At 49.0% G+C, this 22,652-nt stretch overlaps 3 protein-coding genes across 4 annotated transcripts in view; 2 read left to right on the top strand and 1 right to left on the bottom strand.

The window, feature by feature from the left end:
* The window catches only part of LOC125955574 (uncharacterized), an 82,247-nt gene that overhangs the window by 13,707 nt on the left and 45,888 nt on the right, over positions 1 to 22,652 (bottom strand). The window lies entirely within an intron of this gene.
* On the top strand, positions 4,408 to 10,527 carry LOC125957968 (phospholipid-transporting ATPase ABCA3-like). The gene is made up of 6 exons (XM_049691045.1): positions 4,408 to 4,509; positions 5,157 to 6,115; positions 6,200 to 7,719; positions 7,784 to 7,860; positions 7,927 to 10,174; positions 10,251 to 10,527. Exons 2-6 carry the CDS (start codon positions 5,168 to 5,170, stop codon positions 10,432 to 10,434), a joined length of 4,977 nt encoding a protein of 1,658 aa, XP_049547002.1. The 5' UTR covers positions 4,408 to 4,509; positions 5,157 to 5,167; the 3' UTR covers positions 10,435 to 10,527.
* On the top strand, positions 11,769 to 18,179 carry LOC125957969 (phospholipid-transporting ATPase ABCA3-like). Of its 2 annotated transcripts, none has more exons than XM_049691047.1 (10): positions 11,769 to 11,882; positions 12,514 to 12,803; positions 12,871 to 13,070; positions 13,146 to 13,406; positions 13,476 to 13,863; positions 13,945 to 15,319; positions 15,385 to 15,470; positions 15,531 to 15,892; positions 15,960 to 17,830; positions 17,913 to 18,179. In XM_049691047.1, exons 2-10 carry the CDS (start codon positions 12,590 to 12,592, stop codon positions 18,091 to 18,093), a joined length of 4,938 nt encoding a protein of 1,645 aa, XP_049547004.1. In that variant the 5' UTR covers positions 11,769 to 11,882; positions 12,514 to 12,589; the 3' UTR covers positions 18,094 to 18,179. The 2 variants fall into 2 exon arrangements, with proteins under 2 accessions (XP_049547004.1, XP_049547003.1); XM_049691046.1 differs by having other exon boundaries at positions 11,788 to 11,891.

The following is a 22,652-nucleotide window of genomic DNA, read 5'->3' as shown; positions in this document are numbered from 1 at the left end:
ATGTTCGGCGAAATTCTGGAATTTTACTGTGGCCCTTCGACTACGGCAGGGCCCGTCTCGAGAGAGCAAATTTGTCAAATATTTGTTATTTCAAAAGTTGCTTCCAGTAACTGGTTATTGGAATGCTTCGCTATGACTAGTTGTGTTCGGTATGAGCCTGTCGTTTAAATACCGAAACCGATGGAGGCGCCTGGTACTGGGATGATGGAGGCGCCTGGCAGCTCATGACGTCAAACATCTCTTAAGTGCCACGATTGAAGGGTCCAACCGGTTGCGTTCATGCCCATACCTTTGTGTGGTTAACGGCTTACCGTTTCATCAATCGATTCCGAACACTATTGTGGTTATTGACTCATTTGTTGTGCGAAAGGGCGATTAAGGACGCTTCTCGGGAGGAATGGATTGCCCCTTATTTAATCTAATTTAATGGTTTTCCCGGAAAACGGTTCTAGATGAGCCACAAAGCAGATCCAACAAACACTTCACCGCTTATCACTCGAGCAGGGGGTAGCCTTATACTGTTATTCCACCCCAAACCGATCATAAATATTAAACCACAACAATGAAACGGGCAGCATCGTTCATCAGTGTCGCACCCAGCGGTTTCTGAAATACGAAACGAAACTGGAGTTTTCCCCGGCATCCCCCGGGGATGAACAATGGGGGTGTGCGAACAGCAGCGTAATTAATAAACGAAAATGCGAGATAATTCTGTCGATAAATATTTACCGCCACTTCCCAGTCCCCGGCTGTCATTCGCTCGAAGTCGGAAACTCGCATTCGATCCGATAGTGTGCGTGCGGTGTGGGAGGAATGGTCTGCATCGCCGACAAAACAATTTTACAGCCCTCCGTATGGCTGGCAAGTATGCCAGCGAGCTGCGAGTCTCGGTTGTCGTCTCGAAAGCGTTCCAAAGCGCCAGTGTTTTGAAATGTGGAATCTGCACAATGTACGTCCTGTTCCTGCCTAATGGTTCGCCACTTGTAAGAACGATTACGGGGTGGTGGAAAACTTCACTTTTCTTGGACGAGGAAGAGAGGAGGCACGATGGGTAGACAACGAGAATTCATCGGCATGATTGATGGGTCGCTAATGGACTTGAAAGTTTGTTTTCGATTGTTTGTCGCTGCTCATCCGCTCAAAACCGAATCTGATCGGTGCGCGTCTTCAGTTTTCGGGAGAGACATCCGTTAGGACAATGTTAAGGGAAAGCCATTCAATCTCGTTTGTTGGATAGACTGTTACTGGCGGCGAAGCGGACAAAGCATTGAAGGAGCTACGTCGAGTAATACATTATGCAACATCCATCCATCCATCCATCCATCTACTTTGCAAATCGCAAATTGGCTGGTCCGAATGCCTGTGAGTCCTGTATTGTCCTGCGAGAATCCTGCACAAGTGATGGCACGTCACAATCCGGATGTACACAACGCAATTAATTAGCAAGCTAACCGTAATGAGACATTGAACACTGACAAAGGGACACCGCATAGCTAGCGCGAATCGAATCTTGATGATCGGATGAAAATTCTGCACAAATTTCCATCACATTTCCATCCCAGAACGGCTACGTCGTATCATTCAAACACGCACACACACACACAGAAGCCTAGCCAGTGCCGGCTGTACGGGGAATCCATTGGCGCGTGCTCGTCGTTAAAACCAATCAATTCGCTTATCAGGTTTCATTGAAGCAGATAAGTCAAAGCGGTATATCGAACGCCACCATTCTCTTCCCATGCAGTCTGGCTCGTGCCACGACCAGATAAGGGTTACCGTGTACTGTCACAGTACGTCGAGTGTCTCAAGCGTGTCGAAAATGAGTCGATCGAGGCTGCCAGCTGCATGGTAAATACTGCGGCCAACGCATGCATCAAACACGCGCTTGCACGGTGACATGCTCCGGAATATGAATGTGTGAAACGGGTTTCCCGGTAATTATGACAGATTTTTCAGTGTTGCGCGATGCTGGCTTCCAACATTAATGGGACTCATTTGGCCTCGGTGTAAGCACCAGTGCAATTACGGTAATTAATGTAAATCATACCCGTTTCGATTGGAAATCAATTACACTCATCGATTGGATGTATTATGCGTGTTGGTACAATCATTGTCACTGGCCGGGAGTCTGGGAATAAAAACGTTGCGTTCCTTTCCACCGTCCCTTTCAAGATAACTCAAATGTCAACACAAGCGTTGCTGCGGCTGGTGGTATATGTGGATGGCGGATGGCGATGAGTAACAACACGAGGCATCTCCCCATTCGGTTTGCGTGAATCATTGCCCGAGTATTAGTCAGCGGGATCGAAACCAAACAAACACACCCTGGACTACACTACACTCCAGGATGCAACAAGTCTGAGTCGGTGTATGTTCCGGGCTTAGCTCTGGAGCCGCATAGATTAACTGCCAGCCTAGAGCGAACACCAGCATCCGGTTTTGGGTTCTGCTTCTCCTTTGCCGGTAGCTTCATGCTTTAAGCTTTGCATTGGATGAATTGAATGTTAAATTTTGCATTTCCACACCGTTTCCAGTGGCACACCATTTTCCCACCATGTATGTGTGCCAACCACACATACACACATACACGGTTTGTGCTGCGCGATGACACAATAGACGTTATCGGTCGTATTTCCGAACCATGTCGTACCGTATCGATCTCGATCACCAGCTGCCAGTACACGGACACCGAACGAAACCTCCGGTCTCCACGCCCGTGTTTGCCGTGTACACCGAGCCGAGGACTTCCGTTCGGTTGCTCGCTTCCTGTGCCCGTTCTGCTACCGATGTCGGCGACGGCGGGATTGCTCAAAGAATGAAGAGGTGGCTGGAATTGCATAGTTTCATTATGCGCTCATTGAACGGTACCCTTTTTGGTGCCGTTATGCAGTCGCTGTGTGTGTGTGTGTGTGTGTGTGTTTGTGTGTGTGCACGGGCGCGCGCGACTGTTTGACAATTCAATTACATTTGCATCGCTTGATTCAGTGCCGGTCGTTGCATGCACCTCGAACCGATCGGACGTTCGTTCGGGGCTTTAAATCAAAGCTTCTTTTTATGTTTCCGCTGGAATTTCGTGAATAATACGCCTGGTTGGAAGCATATCACAGCTCAACTGTATATGTGCTAGTGTGTTGACGCTTGACAGCCAACAGGCAATAACGGAGTAAATTGAAAACTAATAGCTCCCACGTTCGCACTGATTTCTGCCACGCGTGATTCATTTCATTTTAATGACGTTTGGCTTGGTAAGGGGGGGGGGGGGGGGCTGCGAGGAAGTGCCACAAAGTGGCATGTCAGTTGCACAAAATAGCAGATTCCGATCGGACATCATTGCATTGTTGCTGCTCGAGCTGCTAAACCGTACGCTATGCAACGTTATGGATGCAGTCAATTCGAGAACCATCTCCTCTGGGCTGATAAAAGACCGGAAATGGGACGTAATGTGCCAATAAAATCCGGTGGATGAACTGCAATCTCCAATCGACCATATACGAAGCTGCACGCGGTTTATGATAAGTTCTGAATTGTGCTCCGCATTTAAGCAGCTACGTTTCAGTACCACATTGATACTCCCGTTTCCATTATCTATGTCACATGCACATGCGCGTAAATGTGGTTTCTATTTGTGTTTGAAAAGCTGCTGCTGGAATTATCTGAAAAAGTCGCCCACAATAAGATGCTGGATAGGATCACATGGTCGAGTGTCGGGCCTTCGGCTCGTGAGTCAATCGTAGCACCACCCATCACGGGATCGCGCCCCACTGACAATGTTGACAAACATGATAAGCGACTTTTTTTTTCGTAAATCAGCGCTCGCTATTTCGCGCGTGATCACGCATCAACAAACCGACCAGTCCGCGTGACATGATTCAGACGCTCGCCGAATCAAAGACATCTTATCGAACCACGGATGGGAGTAGCACGGTCCCCCGATTGCCACTCGTTGCATTGTTCCGATCGATATCGGTCGATTGGCATCGCCAAACTGGTTCCATCCGGTTCTTGGCGATCCCACCACGAGGACCGCGAACGTGCATCGTTCCCAGCCCGACCCTTTGATTCGGATTCCGCCGATTTGGTTTAGTTTGGGGGTAATTACTATTCGCACTCCAAAGACACGGTCTCATGACTCATTATTACGAGTTCGGCGCGACTTATCTTATCAAAAGCCCTTGATGGCGACGATCGCGAATTTTCGCTCGCTAGCATCGAGTGTGATTGCCGGAAGCGTCCCAATATCCGGTCTCTCATTATACGGTGTTCTCGCTCTCGCTCGCTCTATTCCACTTTCGGTGTCCAGTGGTTGGCATTGCTCATTGATTATCGCACAATTGATAAGAGGTGCTGGGCGGTGGGCGCTGTTAATGAAAAAGACGCTCCCTCGGAAGACCGCGAGTCACAGAGTGTCGAACGGTTGGTGGAGACACACATATCGTGCGTTGTGCAGGGAACACAATTGAGTGGAAAAACAATTGAGTGCCGGGTTGTGATTACTATTAAGCATAGAAGGTTAGTAGTTTCCATACCTCTGCATAGCTTGTTGTGTCAACGTTTCGTCGCGTTGATACAATTTAAGAACAACTATTTGAAGTTGATTTGAATTCAAATTCAAATTAAAGTTGTGTTCGAACCGTAGTACCAGATGTTCTGTGAGAGTGACGTGTTTTAATAGCGAACATGCGTTGGTTTTTTGGTTCAAATGGACCATCTTTTGGAGGTTAATGTCCACAGAGGGCACTTCATCAATTGGCAACAGCATAACATGTCTGACTGACTTGTCGGAGCTTGTAAACCAACAAAGCGACGGCGTAAACCGTAACTGATCCGTTGCTGTTGAGTCTGTTTGCTTAAGGCTATTGGTACTCCAATGTTGGTTTAGGGCGATAACGCTGTAGCGCTCCCATTGGCGGGGCATTCTAGAAATGATTCACGAAGCTACATTCCACGGTTCACCCCTTCGGTCAGATCGCGTGTCATACCAGGTGCTTTTTTGAGCCAGTGGCCCCTCCCTTCGAAATGGCCTACGATCGATCATAGAAGACAGCGCAGTTATCGTCGTGCATATTTCGCTCACGTTCACAGCGATAAGACCGAACGTTCTCGGGCGCAATCATACAACGGTGTAACCATCTTCCGTTACCTTCCGCGCATTCCAGGGCCGTGAACGATGGCGACGAGCAACTGGGAGAAGTTTGTGCTTCTCCTGTGGAAGAACTGGATCCTGCAGAAGCGACACTACATCCAGACCCTGTTCGAGGTGCTGATACCGGTGCTGTGCTGCTCGATACTGTTGCTCGTCCGGGGACTGGTCGACCCGGAATATGTCGACAAAAATACCGTCTTTCGACCACTGGAAACCGATCGGTTGCCCAGCTTTGCGAATGTTTCGAAGCAACCGATTTACACGCTGGCCTACTCCCCACGTAACGATGTGCTGGAACAGATTGTCCTGCAGGCAGTGGATTCACTGAACGCAAACGATCCCCTGGCACGGTTAACTCACATCTCGTACCCGGACGCACAAACCATGGAAGCAGCACTGGTTGAATCGTCCTATCTGGCCGGTGTGGAGTTTGACGATAGCTTAGCCAGTCTGGTGACCGGTGACCGCCTACCGGATGCTATTAACTTTGCCCTTCGCTTTCCGGGAGAGTTACGGCGTGATGAAAATCAATTCTCGAACTGGGTAACGAACCTGCTGGTCGTACCGTTCTCGCCGCGACTTCGCAACCCTGATGATAATGATGGTGGATCACCGAGTTACTACGAGGAGGGTTTCCTCGCCATACAGGGCGCTATATCACGGGCGCTCATCAGACGGCAGGTCGGCGGTATCGAGCTACCGACGGTACAGATACAGCGCTACTCCTATCCACCTTACTATGACGATGCGATCCTCGAAGCACTCCAGCAGCTGCTCGCCCTCATCATCATCATCTCGTTCCTGTATACGTTCGTCAATACGGTCAAGTACATTACGATTGAGAAGGAAACTCAGCTAAAGGAAGCGATGAAAATTATGGGACTCTCGAACTGGCTCCACTGGTCCGCGTGGTTCGTCAAGTGTCTTATCTTGCTAACCATCGCATCTTCCCTGATAACGCTGCTGCTATGCGTAAGTTTCGCGTCTGCACGTGACAGTATTGTCAGTACGGTTAGATAACGCCTACTCTGATCTCTCTCGCCTCGTCCTCGTCAGGTTCCGTTCAGCAGTGCGGCCATCTTCGAGAACTCCAGCTGGACGCTGGTTTGGCTATTTTTCTTCGTCTACAGCATCTCGACGATCTGCTTCGCCTTCATGATCAGTGTGTTCTTTAGCAAAGCGAACACGGCGGCCGGTATCGCCGGTTTGCTGTGGTTCGTTTCACAGCTTCCGTTTAACGTAAGCCAACAGAACTACGACGATATGGGCACGGGTGCCAAGATTGGAATGTCGCTGCTCTCCAACTCGGGCATGTCGTTGGCCATGTTTTTAACGGTGAGACTGGAAGCTACCGCTGTTGGCCTGCGATGGTCGAACCTATTCGAACCCGTGACCATCGATGATGGTTTCAACGTGGGACTGGTGCTTATCATGCTACTGGTTGATGCAGCTATCTACATGCTGATCGCTTTGTACGTGGAACAGGTGATGCCAGGACAGTACGGTGTAGCCCAACCATGGTACTTCCCTTTTACGAAAGAGTTTTGGATTCGGAACCGTGCTCCATCGAGGGATACGCTCATTCACGCGTACGGTACAGACCAATCCGGCTCTAGCTCACGCTACATCGAGCAGGATCCGATCGGTTACGCCGGAGTAGAGATCAAGCAGCTGCGCAAAGTGTATAAAGGCAATAAGGCCGCCGTCGATGGTTTGAATCTACGGATGTATGAGAACCAGATCTCGGTGCTACTCGGACACAATGGTGCAGGCAAAACGACGACCATGTCGATGTTGACGGGCGTTTATTCACCAACGTCCGGTACGGCGCTCATCAATGGATACGACATTCGTACCGACATTGATGGTGTCCGTTCATCGCTTGGACTCTGTCCGCAGCATAACGTTCTCTTTCACGAGATGACCGTCGAGGAGCATTTGAAGTTCTTCTCGCGGCTCAAAGGTGTTCCGCATAGTGGAGTCGCCGATGAGATCGATCGGTATCTGAAACTGCTCGAGCTCACCGACAAACGAAATGCACAATCGCACACCCTATCCGGTGGTATGAAGCGTAAACTTGCCGTTGGAATGGCCCTCTGTGGTGGTTCGAAGGTAGTGCTGCTCGATGAACCGACCTCCGGTATGGATCCATCGGCACGGCGTGCACTGTGGAACTTGCTGCAACGCGAGAAACAGAACCGGACGATGCTACTGTCGACCCATTTCATGGATGAAGCGGATGTGCTCGGTGATCGTATCGCGATCATGGCCGAGGGTAAACTGAAAGCCGTCGGATCGCCCTTCTTCTTGAAGAAATCGTTCGGCGTTGGTTATCGGTTGATCTGTGTGAAGGATTCGGTGCGATGTGATAAGGAGCGTTTGCTGGGTATTCTACGGCGTTACATACCGGATGTTACGATTGATACGGATATTGGATCGGAACTATCGTTCATCCTGAAGGAAGACTATCTAGATGTGTTCCAGCGATTACTGGAAGACATCGAGCAGCAGATGACTAGCTGTGGCATCACGAGCTACGGTATCTCTCTGACCACGATGGAGGAAGTTTTCTTGAAGTAAGTGATGGTGACAACGTTGGAAGTGATTGTGTCTATAACATTGTACCGTGTTCCCTTGCAGAGCTGGTAGTGATAGCTTCGATGAAACCGGCAACCACACCACTAATGGATCCGTTATTGAGACCACGAATCGGGAATGTAAGTTCTACGGTATCACTTCCATTAAACGGATGATTTACTCCCTCATCTGCCCATAATTTGCAGACTCCCTGGATAACCTGCAGCTACTGACGGGCAAGGAGCTGTACAAGAACCAGATATGGGCACAGATTCTCAAAAAGTATCTTTCGACCATTCGCGCCTGGAAGCAGCTGCTGATGATGTTCCTTATACCGATCTTCTTTGTGGCCATCACGTTCATCATCACTCGAAGCATATCGGCCGGAGTGGACCTTCCTTCGCTTGACATTACGATGGACTCGTACCAAAAGGCAATAACCGTGCTGGAACATTCAAGTGGTGAAACGGCACGAGTTGAGGCATATCAGAGGATGTTTGAAGTGCGTCAAGCCGAACTCATAAATACCGACGAAGATATGACGGAATACATCGTGCGCAAGTCCAAGGAAGACATATCTACCGTCAACACGCAGTACTTTGTTGGTGCTACCATTACCAGCGGGCTACCGTACATTGGATGGTTCAACAATAAGGCCTTCCACACGGCACCACTAGCTCTGAGTCTTCTCTTCAACGCTATTCTGCAGTCGGGCTGCCCCCAGTGTGAGATCACCGTCGTCAACAAGCCGTTGCCTTATCGTCTGGAGACTCGGCTCAAGAAGCTGAACACAGGCCTGAACACGGGCTTCCAGCTAGCGTTCAACACTGGCTTTGCGATGGCATTCGTGGCTGCCCTGTACATCATGTTCTACATCAAGGAGCGAACATCGCGCGCCAAATTGCTGCAGTTTGTCAGTGGCACTAACGTCACTCTGTTCTGGTGTCTGGCTTTCCTGTGGGACTACGTGCTGTTCGTATTGAACAGCTTGGTGTACATCGCCACCGTGGCCATCTTCCAGGAGGATGGTTGGTCAACGTTTGAGGAGCTTGGACGTGCTTTTCTGCTGTTGCTGTTCTTCGGCTTCGCATCGCTACCAGTAACCTATCTGTTCTCCTTCATTTTCAACGTATCGGCTACCGGGTTCGTTCGGATGATGTTCGTCAATGTGCTGTCTGGTGCGATATTCTTCACAACGGTCAACATCCTGAAGTTTGATGGTATTGATCTGAACGATGTGGCCGAAGGACTCGAGTGGGTCTTTATGTTTTTCCCCAACTTTGTGCTCAGCCATGGGTTGAATAATCTCAACCAGGCCTCGAGCACGATCTCGTTCTGTACGCGCACCTGCGAACAGCTCTTTGGCAAGTGCAGCGAGGAGCAACTGTGCCAGTTCGATCTCCGCTGCTGTGATCTGAGCTTGTTTTCCTTCGGTAAACTCGGCATCATCCGTAACCTTCTCTTCTGTCTGCTCATCGGATGCGTCAGCTTTGCGCTACTGTTCGGCTTGGAGTATGGCGTGGTCCAGCGGTTATTCCGCAGGAAACAATCTGCACCAATGAGTTCGACCAAGCCGGATCACCCTGAAGCCATCTCGGACATGGATTCGGATGTACTGGAGGAGAAGCGCCGTATACAGAATCTCAGCCGTTCGGGCATCGATGGCCATAATCTGCTGCTGCGTGATGTGAGCAAGTACTATGGCAACTTCCAGGCCGTCAACAAGCTATCGATCGGCATAAACCACTCGGAGTGCTTCGGATTGCTCGGTATCAATGGAGCCGGTAAGACGACAACGTTTAAGATGATGACCGGTGACGAGGAGATCTCATCTGGAGATGGTTGGGTGCGTGGAATCAATCTGCGCACGGACATGAACCGGGTACACCGACAAATCGGTTACTGTCCACAGTTTGATGCACTACTCGAGGATCTTACGGGTCGAGAAACGTTGCGAATTTTTGCGCTACTGCGTGGAGTGCGCAGCGAGGAAATCAAAAACGTCTCCTACATTCTGGCCGAAGAGCTGAACTTCACTAAGCACCTGGACAAACGCACCAAGGCGTACAGTGGCGGTAACAAGCGGAAGCTTAGCACAGCTCTCGCACTGATGGGCAACCCATCGGTGGTTTATCTCGATGAACCGACGACCGGTATGGATCCGGGAGCGAAGCGTCAATTCTGGGACGTTATCTGCAAAGTGCGTAGCACAGGCAAATCGATCGTGCTGACCTCGCACAGTATGGAGGAGTGTGAGGCCCTCTGCACCCGGCTGGCCATCATGGTGAACGGAGAGTTTAAGTGTCTCGGTTCGACGCAACATCTGAAGAACAAATTCTCCAAAGGATTCCTGCTGACGGTGAAGGTAACACGCAGCACGGCGGAAGCGCAACAAAAGCGAGTCACAGGAGTCAAGGACTTTGTCACGAATCGGTTCGCTGGTGCCATCTTGAAGTAAGTAACAATTAGCGACCGCTTACACCCTTGCCAGACGATCTTATTTGGCATTTTCTGTTTTCTACTATTGCAGAGAGGAGTATGAGGATTCACTTAGCTTCCACATCCCCGTGACGGATCTGAAGTGGTCCCAGATGTTCGGGCTGATGGAGAGCCACAAACAGGAGCTAGAAATCGACGACTACGCGCTCGGTCAGACCTCGCTCGAGCAGGTGTTCCTATTTTTCACCAAATATCAGCGCGTTACTGATGATTAGACAGTATAGGTCTCTTAGTGTAATGAGCATCTCACTGCTGAAAGGTCACATACCGAAATGACTTTGTAGATAAGTTAATTTCTTGTAGTTAACATCCTCAATCCTCAATATCGACCGAAAATAAATGTAGATCATTAATTTATAACCGGTGCGATAGTCATATTTTACTAAAACAATTTCGAGGTTACCGATACCGCTAATCCAGCGTGGCAGAACCTTCTAATGGTTTCCTCGAGTAACAAATGTGATGGATAACTCAATACACGTTTTGCAATTAAAGGCTGCGGCTATCAGTGTCAAGTGAAAGTATCGGTTTATGACACTTTTCTCCAAAAGCTGCGCCTAATTACTTACTACATTCCGTATGATCCAACCTTGAATTCAGCTTATGAGCGGCACCACGACCTTTGGCTTACCTGCAATGAATCGAAAATAAACGTATACGTCAGTTACATGACAATTTTAATATTATAAACAGTGGAACAGCGAGGGCAGATCCGTAACGATATTCATCGACGCTGAAAGGCAACAGACTACGGACGAACCGTGGTGCTCACTGATGGTGATAATAAATTTATGGCCAAGTCGGAAAACGGCAATTGTTCTCATCTAGCCTGTCTAGGCGTCAGCTGGTGCGCCTCCATCACAATAGCACCCAATCCATCTCGCTAGAGTGTGTATGTGAACGTTAATTGTAGGATACACTAAAACGTCGTCACTCTTGGCCAGTATCTCTGCGGTATGTCCTTTGCCGCATGGCACAGGCCACAGTGAAGTGTTATTTGTCGAATCGATTTTCTTACCACGACACAAAAAAATCAATTTTTCTAGGGTTCGCCCGAACGTGAGTTGCTGGTAGATGGTTCGTGTGTTCATCAGCCAGTCCGGTATAAGGTCAAATGGAAAAAAGACCCCGATTTCCTCTGCGTGTGCAGCTGACCATCAATACGGCGAAACCTTGGAGGGAGGCCGCATGGGTTGGGTGCGTGTAGTAGCAACCCCACCAGCTCGCTTAGTTCAGCGTGGTCCAGTGAGTGTGGATGGCCACGGCTAAAAACACCCACACTAAGAGGTCGCGTACGCGTTGGTGTTGGCGCATGTGAGGTGCGAGAGCCACGCCGCGTCATGGAGTCCGCGGTACGAACAAAAACTGCTTAGTAATGTCGCGTCGAGTGGTTGGTGTTGGTGGTGGCCGGCGCCGATAGTAGCACAAACCGGAACGATTCATGATGGTGGTGTAGATTGCCGTTGTTGATAAACACAACGCTTGGTTTGAGCGTAATTGTGTCGCTAGACATCACTAGACAGCCCCCGCAATCAGTTGAGCTGGAGCACGCGGTTCAATCGGTTCACCGCTCGCGTACGGCGCGTCGCCTGCTAAGACGCTAAGGCCATTCGCACAAAACGCCGGACCGCACAATTGCCGGAAGCACCGCCTACTCGAAGGGGTATGTTAAGTATGTGCCTTAAAGTGCTCCATTTGATGACGGTGAATCATAGTCGCACTTGGAAGCGTTGGTGTGACAATGCGGGATCTAGTGTACTCTGGCGTCTAGTGATCATAGCCAAACTTCGCGAGTCACGCGAGATAAAATTGCGGAACATCGTGTAATGAGTGTTTGTTTATGTTGGCAGTTTCTGTTATCAGGCGCGGTTTTTCGATGTTTCTGGAGCACGGTGGAGAACAGAGTAGATATCGCTATTACTTCAGTGATTCATAGTGAAGAGTAATCATATTTGAAATCGTTTTTTTTTCGTCGTACATTGTGTTTACCTGTCCCGTGACTGAAAATTTAAACTGAAATTGACCGAGATGAACTGCAATCACCAGGCACGTAGCTGACTCTAAGCGCATTAAGCGGCTCAGGGTTATTCAATTCATTAAAATAGCCGCCAGGCAAAAAGAAAAGTTTGACTAAATTAACCATTGTTCGCTTGGTCAACGGCATGAGTCACTAATAGGCGATTATCTTATCGGACACTAGGCGCGATAAAATTTACCAAAAAAAAAAAACAATCAATGATTGCTCTTTATTGAACAGAAAGTATGCTGATAAGCTTGTAATCGAATGTGTATAGTTCGGGTTTCTAGGTCCCATCAAATCTGCTGGGAGGGTTAAATCGCTCCAAAAAACCTCTCGAAACCGAAGCAAAAATGACTTCTCGGTGGAACAAATTCGTGTTGCTGTTGTGGAAGAACTGGATCATCCAAAAGCGGCACTACATCCAGACCCTGTTCGAAATCCTCATTCCGGTGCTGTGCTGTGCGATGCTGATCATCGTGCGTGGCCTGGTCGATCCGGAGCAGGTTGAGGAACCAACAATATTCGAACGGCTCGGGATTGGCACGGTGGAGCGGTTGAACACTGGTATGTTGCAATTACTTGATACCACACAGATTTGGAATTATAATGCCCGAGTCCTGTTCCTGTTTAGCCTTCCCACCGGTCACGTTCACAGTGACCTACTCGCCGAAGAATGCGATACTAGAACAGCTTCTGAGTGACGCAATCTCGGAAGAGGTCGTGAGCCTTCGAAGGATTGAGCTCTTATCAGCCGAGAACGCTCGTGACCTTGAGCGAACGCTGATGCAACAGAACTACATTGGTGGAATCGAGTTCCCGGACAGTTACGCTGTATGTATGTGGGGTAGGTCCGCCGGTTAGCCAAGGGTCAGTGATAACTAATCGTACCGCGTTATGTCCGTTTAGAATCAAACCGCGTTACCGGAACGATTGGAGTATGCGTTACGCTTTCCCGGTGAGCTTCGTTTCTCTGGCTGGCAATTTGGCAATTGGCGCACGAACTTCATGGTGGTACCGTTCATTCAGAGGCTGCGGAATGCTAACCTATCGGATGGTGGCAGTCCCAGTTACCTTGGCGAAGGCTTCCTCACGCTACAGGCAGCTATCGCACGCACGTTCATTCGCCGACAGCGTACCGGTTATCCATTGCCGGAAGTGTCATTGAAGGTGAGTCACGAAATGCTCGCATAGGTTGCAGTTTCGAATTTTTAATCATTCCTTCTTCCTTCGCTATAGCGCTATCCGTATCCGCCGTACTATGACGATGTGGTACTGGTGGCGATGGAACGTCTTCTGCCGATGATCATTTTGATCTCGTTCTTCTACACCTGCATCAACACGGTCAAGTACATCACGATCGAAAAGGAGAAGCAGCTGAAGGAAGCGATGAAGATCATGGGACTGCCGAACTGGTTGCACTGGACGGCTTGGTTTGTGCGCTGCCTGATCCTGCTGCTGATCACCATCTCGTTGCTCGTCTTCCTGGTGTGTGCCAATCTCACACCCAACACGGATCTCTCCGTACTCGAATACTCCGACTGGTCTGTACTGTGGTTCTTCTTTCTATCGTTCGTTCTCGTGACGATCTGTTTCTGTTTCATGATGAGTGTGTTCTTCAACAAAGGTACATCCTACAGATCCTCTCTTCGTTTGGAGTGAGTTTTAACTCAGTATAACGAACGTTCTATCTCTCTACACTTTACAGCTAACACTGCCGCCGGAATCGCTGGCCTTTTATGGTTCCTGTTTGCAATCCCGTTCAACGTGACCGTCCAGAACTATGATGAGATGGCGTTGGGATCGAAGATTGCTTCCAGCCTGCTCTCCAATACGGCCATGTCGTTCGGTATCATGAACATCATCCGCCTGGAGGGCAACCAGATCGGGCTGCAGTGGAACAATCTGTTTTCTGCGCCCTCGATGGGCGACGAGTTCAGTGTCGGTCTGGTAATGGTCATGTTCCTGGTAGACGCTTTGCTCTACCTCGCAATCGCACTCTACTTCGAGCAGATAATGCCCGGTGAGTTCGGTGTGGCCAAACCGTGGAATTTCCTCTTTACCCGGGACTTTTGGAAGCGGAACCGTATTGAGGACAGTACCACTGGATCGTCTAAGATTGAAACGTCACCGTACTTTGAACCGGAACCAACCATCAATCAGGCTGGCGTACGCATCATGAACCTGCGGAAGGTTTACGGCAAGAAGGTAGCCGTGGAACGCTTGAATTTGAACATGTACGATGGACAGATCACGGTTCTGCTAGGACACAACGGGGCCGGTAAAACGACAACCATGTCCATGCTGACCGGAATGTTCTCACCGACATCGGGGACGGCACTAGTGAATGGATATGACATCCGGAAGGACATCGAAGGTGTACGGTTCTCGCTGGGACTGTGCCCCCAGCATAATGTACTGTTCAATGAGCTAACCGTGGCGGAACATTTGAAGTTCTTCGCCCAGCTGAAGGGTGTGCCCGCGGATAAGACCGTCAGCGAGATCGACAAGTATGTCAACCTGCTGGAGCTGACCGATAAGCGTAATGCACAATCACACACCCTATCCGGTGGTATGAAGCGTAAGCTGGGCGTTGGTATTGCTCTATGTGGCGGTTCAAAGGTGGTGCTGCTCGATGAACCGACCTCCGGTATGGATCCATCGGCACGGCGTGCACTCTGGGATCTCATACAGCGAGAGAAGGTTGGCCGCACTGTGATTCTATCGACACACTTCATGGATGAAGCAGATGTGCTCGGTGATCGGATAGCCATCATGGCCGAAGGTACACTGCGAGCCATTGGGTCACCTTTCTTCTTGAAAAAGACTCTTGGCGCAGGCTATCGATTGATTTGCGTGAAGGAAGCGCATTGTGATAAACAGCGCGTACTGAAGATGCTGCGGAAATACATACCCGATGTACGCATCGAAACGGACATCGGTACGGAACTATCGTTCGTTCTGCGGGAAGACTATCTGCCAGTGTTTCAGCGGATGCTTGAAGAGCTGGAGCAGAACATGACCGAATGCGGAATATCTAGCTACGGTATTTCGCTCACCACGATGGAGGAAGTATTTCTACGGTAAGCATGAAGTTGAATGATCAAGTATTGTTCGTAGTATTCTGTATTTTGTACTTCGGTTTCAGAGCTGGAAGTGATTCGGCCAATACCGAACAATCTCCAACGGACAAATCCAACGGGTATATCGATATCAACGAAAATAGTGATACTTGTAAGTACCGAGAAGCGAAGCTCCATTACGCCCGGTTTGACATCAAGACTGTTTCTTCAGATTCCCTTGAAGGCCTTCGTCTCCTAACCGGATCAAAGCGATTGTTTTACCAAATCTATGCGCAGTTCTACAAAAAAGTGCTAACCACCGTCCGAAGCTGGATAACACTCTCGCTGCAGCTCTGCATCCCGGTCCTGTTCGTGCTAATGTCGTATCTGATTTTCGTGAACGCAAACACCGGCCGAGATCTGCCCGAGTTGACAATCAATTTCGATCGATATACCGGATCGTTAACGGTGCTGGAAGTGGATCCTGGTTCGGAATCCGCCGGTGCTGCGTACCGAGAGTTGTTTCAGAATGAGCCTGCGGTTCATCAGCTAACTGCAATCGATACTGATATGACGTCCTACATTCTAAAGACGGTAAATGTGATACCAGCAGTTTGGCGAGCCAGTATCGTGCTTACAGAACTCCTGTTTCGATTTGTAGGCTGCCCAGGACATACCGACGTTCAATTCACGCTACTGGGTAGGGGCTACACTCAGCGCGAACGATTGTACGGCTTGGTTTAACAACAAGGCATACCACAGTGCACCGCTGGCCGTCAACTTGATCTATAATGCGCTGCTGCGGAGCGTGTGTCCCACCTGTGAGCTTCAAGTCAGCAACAAACCGCTCCCTTACCGGCTGGACACTCAGCTGCAGCGTCTCGAAACGGGTGCCAACGCTGGTTTCCAGCTAGCGTTCAACACCGGCTTCGCCATGGCCTTCGTGTCGGCCCTCTTCATTCTTTTCTACATCAAGGAACGGACGACACGGGCCAAGCTGTTACAGTTCGTCAGTGGCGTTAATGTGGCCCTGTTCTGGACCATCTCGTTCCTGTGGGACTATCTGGTGTTCATTGTGGCGTCGTTGTGCTACATTGTGACGCTAGCCATCATCCAGCAGGATGGTTGGTCAACGTTCGATCAGCTCGGGCGTGTGTTTCTGGTGCTACTGTTCTACGCATTCGCCAGTCTCCCGGTGACGTATCTATTCGCGTACCTCTTCAACGTACCGGCTACCGGTTTCGTCAAAATGATGCTGCTGAATGTGCTATCGGGTACGATCTTCTTTACGGCCGTCTCACTGTTACGCTTTCCTGATATCGATCTCGACAATGTGGCCGATGTGCTCGAGTGGGTCTTTATGTTCTTCCCGAGCTTCGTCTTAACGCAGACGATGAACGCGCTGAACCAGGTGGGCAATCGGGAAGTGCTGTGTGAACGTGCCTGCGAGCAGATTCCGATCTGTACCGAGGAACTGAAGTGCCTCTTTGCTCCCGAGTGCTGCTCGATGAATCCATTTTCTTTCGATCAAACGACGGGCATCAACAGAAGCTTACTGTTCTTCGTGGCCATTGGGGTGATAAGCTTCATGCTGATTATGATCATCGACTATCGCTTGCTGAAGAAAATCTTTTCTCGCAAAGCGAAAACGCCAGACGAACTGTTGAACGGTGATGGTCCGAGAGATGAAATTGATTCGGATGTGTTGGACGAAAAGCAGCGCATCGGTCAGTGCAGCGGAGAGGAGCTGGCATCATACAACCTTGTGCTGAAGGAACTTTCCAAAACGTACGGTAACTTTCTGGCGGTCAATCGGTTGACGGTTGGCGTGCGTCACTCCGAGTGCTTCGGTCTGCTCGGTATCAATGGTGCCGGTAAAACATCGACATTCAAAATGATGACCGGTGACGAGAACATTACATCGGGCGACGCTTGGGTGAATGGAATCAATCTGCGCACGGACATGAACCGTGTGCACCAGCAGATCGGTTACTGTCCACAGTTTGATGCACTACTCGAGGAGCTTACGGGCCGGGAAACTTTAAAGATCTTTGCGTTGATGCGTGGCGTTGAACGTTCGGAGATTAATGGTGTATCGTTGACGCTGGCCGAAGAGTTGAACTTCATTAAGCACCTGGACAAGCGCACCAAGGCGTACAGTGGCGGTAACAAGCGGAAGCTTAGCACAGCTCTCGCACTGATGGGCAACCCATCGGTGGTTTATCTCGATGAACCGACGACCGGTATGGATCCGGGAGCGAAGCGACAGTTTTGGAATGTGATTTGTAAGATCCGGAATTCAGGCAAATCGATCGTGCTGACCTCGCACAGTATGGAGGAGTGTGAGGCCCTCTGCACCCGGCTGGCCATCATGGTGAACGGAGAGTTCAAGTGTCTCGGTTCGACGCAACATCTGAAGAACAAGTTCTCCGAAGGATTTCTGCTCACGGTCAAGACAAAGCGTGATCAACCACAAGCGGCCGATGCGGTAAAGTCGTTCGTAATGAGCAAGTTCATTGGAGCGGTTCTCAAGTAAGTAGCGATACCGTTTGGTGCCTTGGAATACCTCTTTTTAGGGGGTGCATATTAATGCATCTTTTTATTTCCCCAACAGAGAGGAGTACCAGGATTCACTGACGTTCCATATAGCGCGCACCGATCAGCGATGGTCGGCCATGTTCGGGCTGATGGAAGCGTCGAAGGACCGGCTAGGTATCGAGGACTATGCCCTCGGCCAAACAACGCTCGAACAGGTGTTCCTATTTTTCACGAAATACCAAAGGGCCACGGACTGAATGTTTTTGAGTAACTGTTGACATTTTTGTTAAATGATATTAAATTGTACCACAGTATTGTTAATAAATCACTTGAATGTGTTGTACGTTCGGAGTTGCGCAAATGGAATGTAATTCCATGCATAATTTCTGCCAAACAAATAGAGTGGTTTTTAATCAGTTATGAGCAATAAAGACTGCCACAGCGAGGGCATGGGGAATTGAAATGGCTAAATTTATACATGGTGTATCATAAAATGGGAATCGAATGTGATAAATGCTCGTTTCTTTATGATGAATGTTGCGAATAATTTAATGCAAGCTTAGAAATGTGATTTATAATTAAAATTCCTAGTATAGTGATGACTGCTTGAGTCCAAAAAAAATTCACAAATGTGTTATTATGAATGAATATATACATAAGAATAGAGCATACCAGAATTAAAATCAAATTCCTTTTTGTATCGTATGAAATGCAAAATCAATGTTGGATACTAAGATATACCGGCCCCGTAGCAATTCCAACGTCATCATATATCACGAAAACTCAACAGCCTCACCCGGCAGCGGTACGAACCCCCCCCCCCCCCCCCCCCTCCCCAGTCCTCTCCAAAGCTCATAAGCAAATTCCAAACAAAGTCCACCGACACTCGAAACAAAAGAAATTCCACGAAATTTTCGCGCGTGAAATGAGTGGAAAACAAATGGAAACTTCACAGACGCACACACACGAGAAAATAATTCCATCTGCCAGATGTCAGCTACAGCCGTACCGTACGTACGTACGTACGTGGTATTTGTTCGCCGAAATAATAAAACCATCGGGCTCGAGGAACAGGTATGCCAGCTAATCTAATCCTTTTGGTAACAAGCCGGGGATTCGGCTACCCGGAGGTAACCACGATGACAGGGCAGGAAGCGGTGACCGTTCGGCGACGGAGCTTTTGCTTTATATCGGACTGCTTTCATCAATCATCTTCCCGCGAAGCATTCGGGCTTGGAAGGGGGAGCGAGGGTTCAAGGCACGGAGCCACTGGATGCTGACATCACGGTGCTAACGAGGAAACGGGTAGCGGGCCAATGTGATTAATGCCAAAACAAAGGCCGCATACGCCGCCACGGACTGGCGTGAAATGAAATTAATCAATTTCGACAACACTCCAGCGAAGAGAAGAAACTGGACTGAGGCTCAGGCCAGTGTGAATACCGAAAATCGCGAAAAAAGAATTCCCATTCATCCACCAACCGTCGGCCGTCGCACTATACAACTTTGTGGATCTCGAGGGTGTTGCGCCACTCCGGTGGAAATCGATCTTTGATTGTTGGTTCCCACGAACCCGACGGTATCGGCGAGTTTGACGTGAAACGCTACAGGTGGCATACCGGCCAGCCCTGCCGTTGGTGAGCTGGAAAGCATGAAGTCACTGGCAACTGGCGAGATGGTCACCAGGAGACCATCATAAATGGGTAATTGGGGAGCGAGCAAATCGCGGAATGACACCGAAGCGAAACAATTCAAGTGAATAGAAATGACAATATAACGCACCACATCACAGTGGAAAGGTTACTGGTGAGCGGTAAAACTGATAGGGATCAATATTGAATATCGGTTCCGTCGTCCCATCGTACGATTGGTTCACGGTCAGGGAACCGTCGAGCCCACCCGAGATTTCTCCGTAATGGATCACGAGAGAAACGATCGAATAATCGTTTATGCTGTTTCGCGGGAATTCCAGAATTAATTCCCCTTCAAAGTGTCCCGTGCTGCATCCACACTGATTGCTTTGAACAATGTATTCAACAGGTTCAATATGGAAACCACGCGATGGAGTACTATCGGTCAATGGATCTCAATCGCTGAATTAGCTCTTTCGCTAGGACAAATAACATCCAAAAAGCGTTCAACATACTGACTGAGTTTCTTATTAAATGCACATCAAGCGAAAGAGCTTAAAATCTCTATCAATCCACACACACTTTACACCTTTAGCTAATGATCTTGGTTGAGGTCGATCGCACAACTCCCACGCACGGATTCCGCGTCAAGCGTGCACAGTAGGTCGCGGCCGCGTGTCCATAAAACGGGGGAGAGAAAACTTTCTTGGCGTGGCATGTTCGGCTATTTCCTTCAACATAACATTGTACTGACCGGTGACGCAATAGTATCGGTTGCATACTTTTGCCAACCCAAAACATTCGGATTAACGTTCCTGTTTAGTACTTCTTATGTAAAATGAATATGCAACGGGTAATGAACGTTAAATGTAATTCGACTGGATTTGTAAGTATGTCAATGATCTGCTTTAAAATATTTCCACAACGAAAGTCTCAGCAAATTTAGATCTGTGAAAGTAACAATCAAGCATAAAGCGATGTTAATCTTAAAACTGCATGGCAATTGCATTCTCATGATCTTTTCGAAAGACATGATATAAAATTGGCTAGTTAAGTGTTTTATCAAAGCATATTTGAGAGCAGAGAAGAACGGATAAAATCATAATTGATATTGATAAAATCAGAATTGATATCATAAAATCAAATAAAATGAATTTTCGATAAATAATATGCTTTGAATGTGTTTAATACTACAAAGCACATTAACTCCAGGTAAAGAACAGTCCGCTATTCCAAAGTTTGAGGAATTTGGCAGAGTGACCTAATTAACAAAAGAACTGTTTACATCATATTCATTAAATAAATTTGATGTTTTTTTGCGATCAATCGGTACAGGTTAAACCTGTTCGAACCTCCAAAACCTTCAAACCCATACCATTGCCTCTGTAGCTGCCACTATTCGTGTCCGCTCAGTCCCGGTGTGCCGTCAGCGGAGCGCGTTCACCAACTGCAGGCCGCAGCTCAGGTGGGGCGACCAAAAGCGACATGCGAAGGCGTAGCTGAGGTGCGTTATTCCGCCGTGCGTTCCGCTGTTGCCCGTATGGTCGTACCGTCGATACCGAATTTGGTCACAGGCCCCCGGAGCCAGTTCTTCAAGCTCGGCAAAGAAGGAAACAGTCGGATCAGCAGTTGTTATATGGCGCGTTGTTGCCATCACGGAATGTGCTCCAAGACACTGCCGCAAGCCGCAAGATCGTCAACGGTTGATCGAGACGACGGTTGCGAAGGAGGTTGAAAGCGCTTGTACTGAGTTTGTTTCCCCGAACAGCTTCACCTTCCGAGGAGGCGTTCTTCTGCTACCGTGGGTGGCCCTAATGGCAAGATGTCCGGCTGCGCCGATGGCCGATGGCCCCAAAACCGCTCGAACGGACGCTGTTGGTAATGAACTTTTTGGCATACTTTTTGGAAGAAGCTTTGGTCTTGGCCATCAGCCCACGCACCGACAGCTGTCTGGTGAATCGATACGCGTTCGGTTAGATGCTTGAGGCGCCGAAGCTCCGAAGCATTCGAAGGCCGATGTTTTTAATGAATTTTCAATATTTAAAGAATTGTTTAAACAGATGAGCTACGCCATATCTATTCCATTCCCGTCTGCGCTACTGCTGCTTGGTTGATCTGCCTCTGAAATTGGTATTTGTGTCAGTCTCAGCAAAAACCCAACTTTCTTTAGCGACGGTCGCATCCTCGCCGAGCGCTAAATTGATGCCACGTGCAGTCGATTCGTATTCGAACGAATGTTCGCTGATTGGCCAGCTTTTAATTGATTATCCGCCGAATGAATTGCCGAATCCGCAAAAGCATTCCTCCTCGGTTTTCGGAAAGTGAAGTCTCAGCCCGATTTGAAACACTTCAAAGGGAACGTCGTTATCTAACGCGCTCGACCGAACGAGAGTGCTGAGTATCAGAATCCGGCGCGCGCGGGCGCTAATGAGCGAAGGTCAGTGACGAATCAGCTGCCACCGGCGTCGTCGTCGTCGTCGTCACCGCCACCGTCGCCATGTTCGCTCCTTAAATAGATAGCACCCTCCACGAATCTCCATCCTCCGTCTGTCGGTGCAATCGATCTTCAGAGATACGGACACCGAAAACTTTGGATACTCTTCTGCCCCAAAAGCGCCACGCAACATGAAGCTCAGCCCCATTTATGGATGGTAGCATAACCTCCAAGCAGCAGCAGCTCAAGCACTCGTCGACCACGCGGACCACCACCAGGGGAGGGGACACGAAAACATGCACTTTATCGAGCGGGTAATGAGTGGCCATTCGGTAGACCACGGAGAGCCGCCGCGGTTTCGGACCATTTGGAAATTAGATCCGATCGATTTCCCTACCTCTGTGGTGGTTTCAGGGTCGAGGCCACGGGGCACCGGGCCCACCACTTGCGCGTTGAGCCCAGCTTGGACCGTCAATCGGTTCAGACTGTTCAACGCTGTTGGCTGAACGGCGGTGAAACGGAGCCATTTTACAAAAAAAAACGAACGAACCCCGTTGAAACCAATGGACGTGGTTGTGGTTTCGGATATGATGGTCACGATCACCACGTATAATGGTTTTGAGCGTCGATGATGAACCTTTGGTTTTGAGGGGACAGGGAGGGAGAGAGAGAGAGATAGATAGAGAGAGAGAGAGAGAGAGAGAGAGAGAGAGAGAGAGAGAGAGAGAGAGAGAGAGAGAGAAATTTCGCT

This window comes from Anopheles darlingi, chromosome 3 (assembly GCF_943734745.1).
Source record: "Anopheles darlingi chromosome 3, idAnoDarlMG_H_01, whole genome shotgun sequence".
NCBI classification, from domain to species: Eukaryota; Metazoa; Arthropoda; class Insecta; order Diptera; family Culicidae; genus Anopheles; species Anopheles darlingi.
The sequence above is the reverse complement of the archived record's forward strand: the minus strand, read 5'-3'. Positions and strand labels throughout refer to the sequence as shown.

What these genes read in the sequence shown, in the direction of transcription:
- LOC125957968 (XM_049691045.1), top strand. Translation starts at nt 5,168, where the DNA reads ATGGCGACGAGCAACTGGGAGAAGTTTGTGCTTCTCCTGTGGAAGAAC. An exon ending in TGAGACCACGAATCGGGAAT is followed by an intron (nt 7,861 to 7,926) that starts GTAAGTTCTACG and finishes CATAATTTGCAG; the next exon opens with ACTCCCTGGATAACCTGCAG. An exon ending in TTCGCTGGTGCCATCTTGAA is followed by an intron (nt 10,175 to 10,250) that starts GTAAGTAACAAT and finishes CTACTATTGCAG; the next exon opens with AGAGGAGTATGAGGATTCAC.
- LOC125957969 (XM_049691047.1), top strand. Translation starts at nt 12,590, where the DNA reads ATGACTTCTCGGTGGAACAAATTCGTGTTGCTGTTGTGGAAGAACTGG. An exon ending in GGTGGAGCGGTTGAACACTG is followed by an intron (nt 12,804 to 12,870) that starts GTATGTTGCAAT and finishes GTTCCTGTTTAG; the next exon opens with CCTTCCCACCGGTCACGTTC. An exon ending in AGTTCCCGGACAGTTACGCT is followed by an intron (nt 13,071 to 13,145) that starts GTATGTATGTGG and finishes ATGTCCGTTTAG; the next exon opens with AATCAAACCGCGTTACCGGA.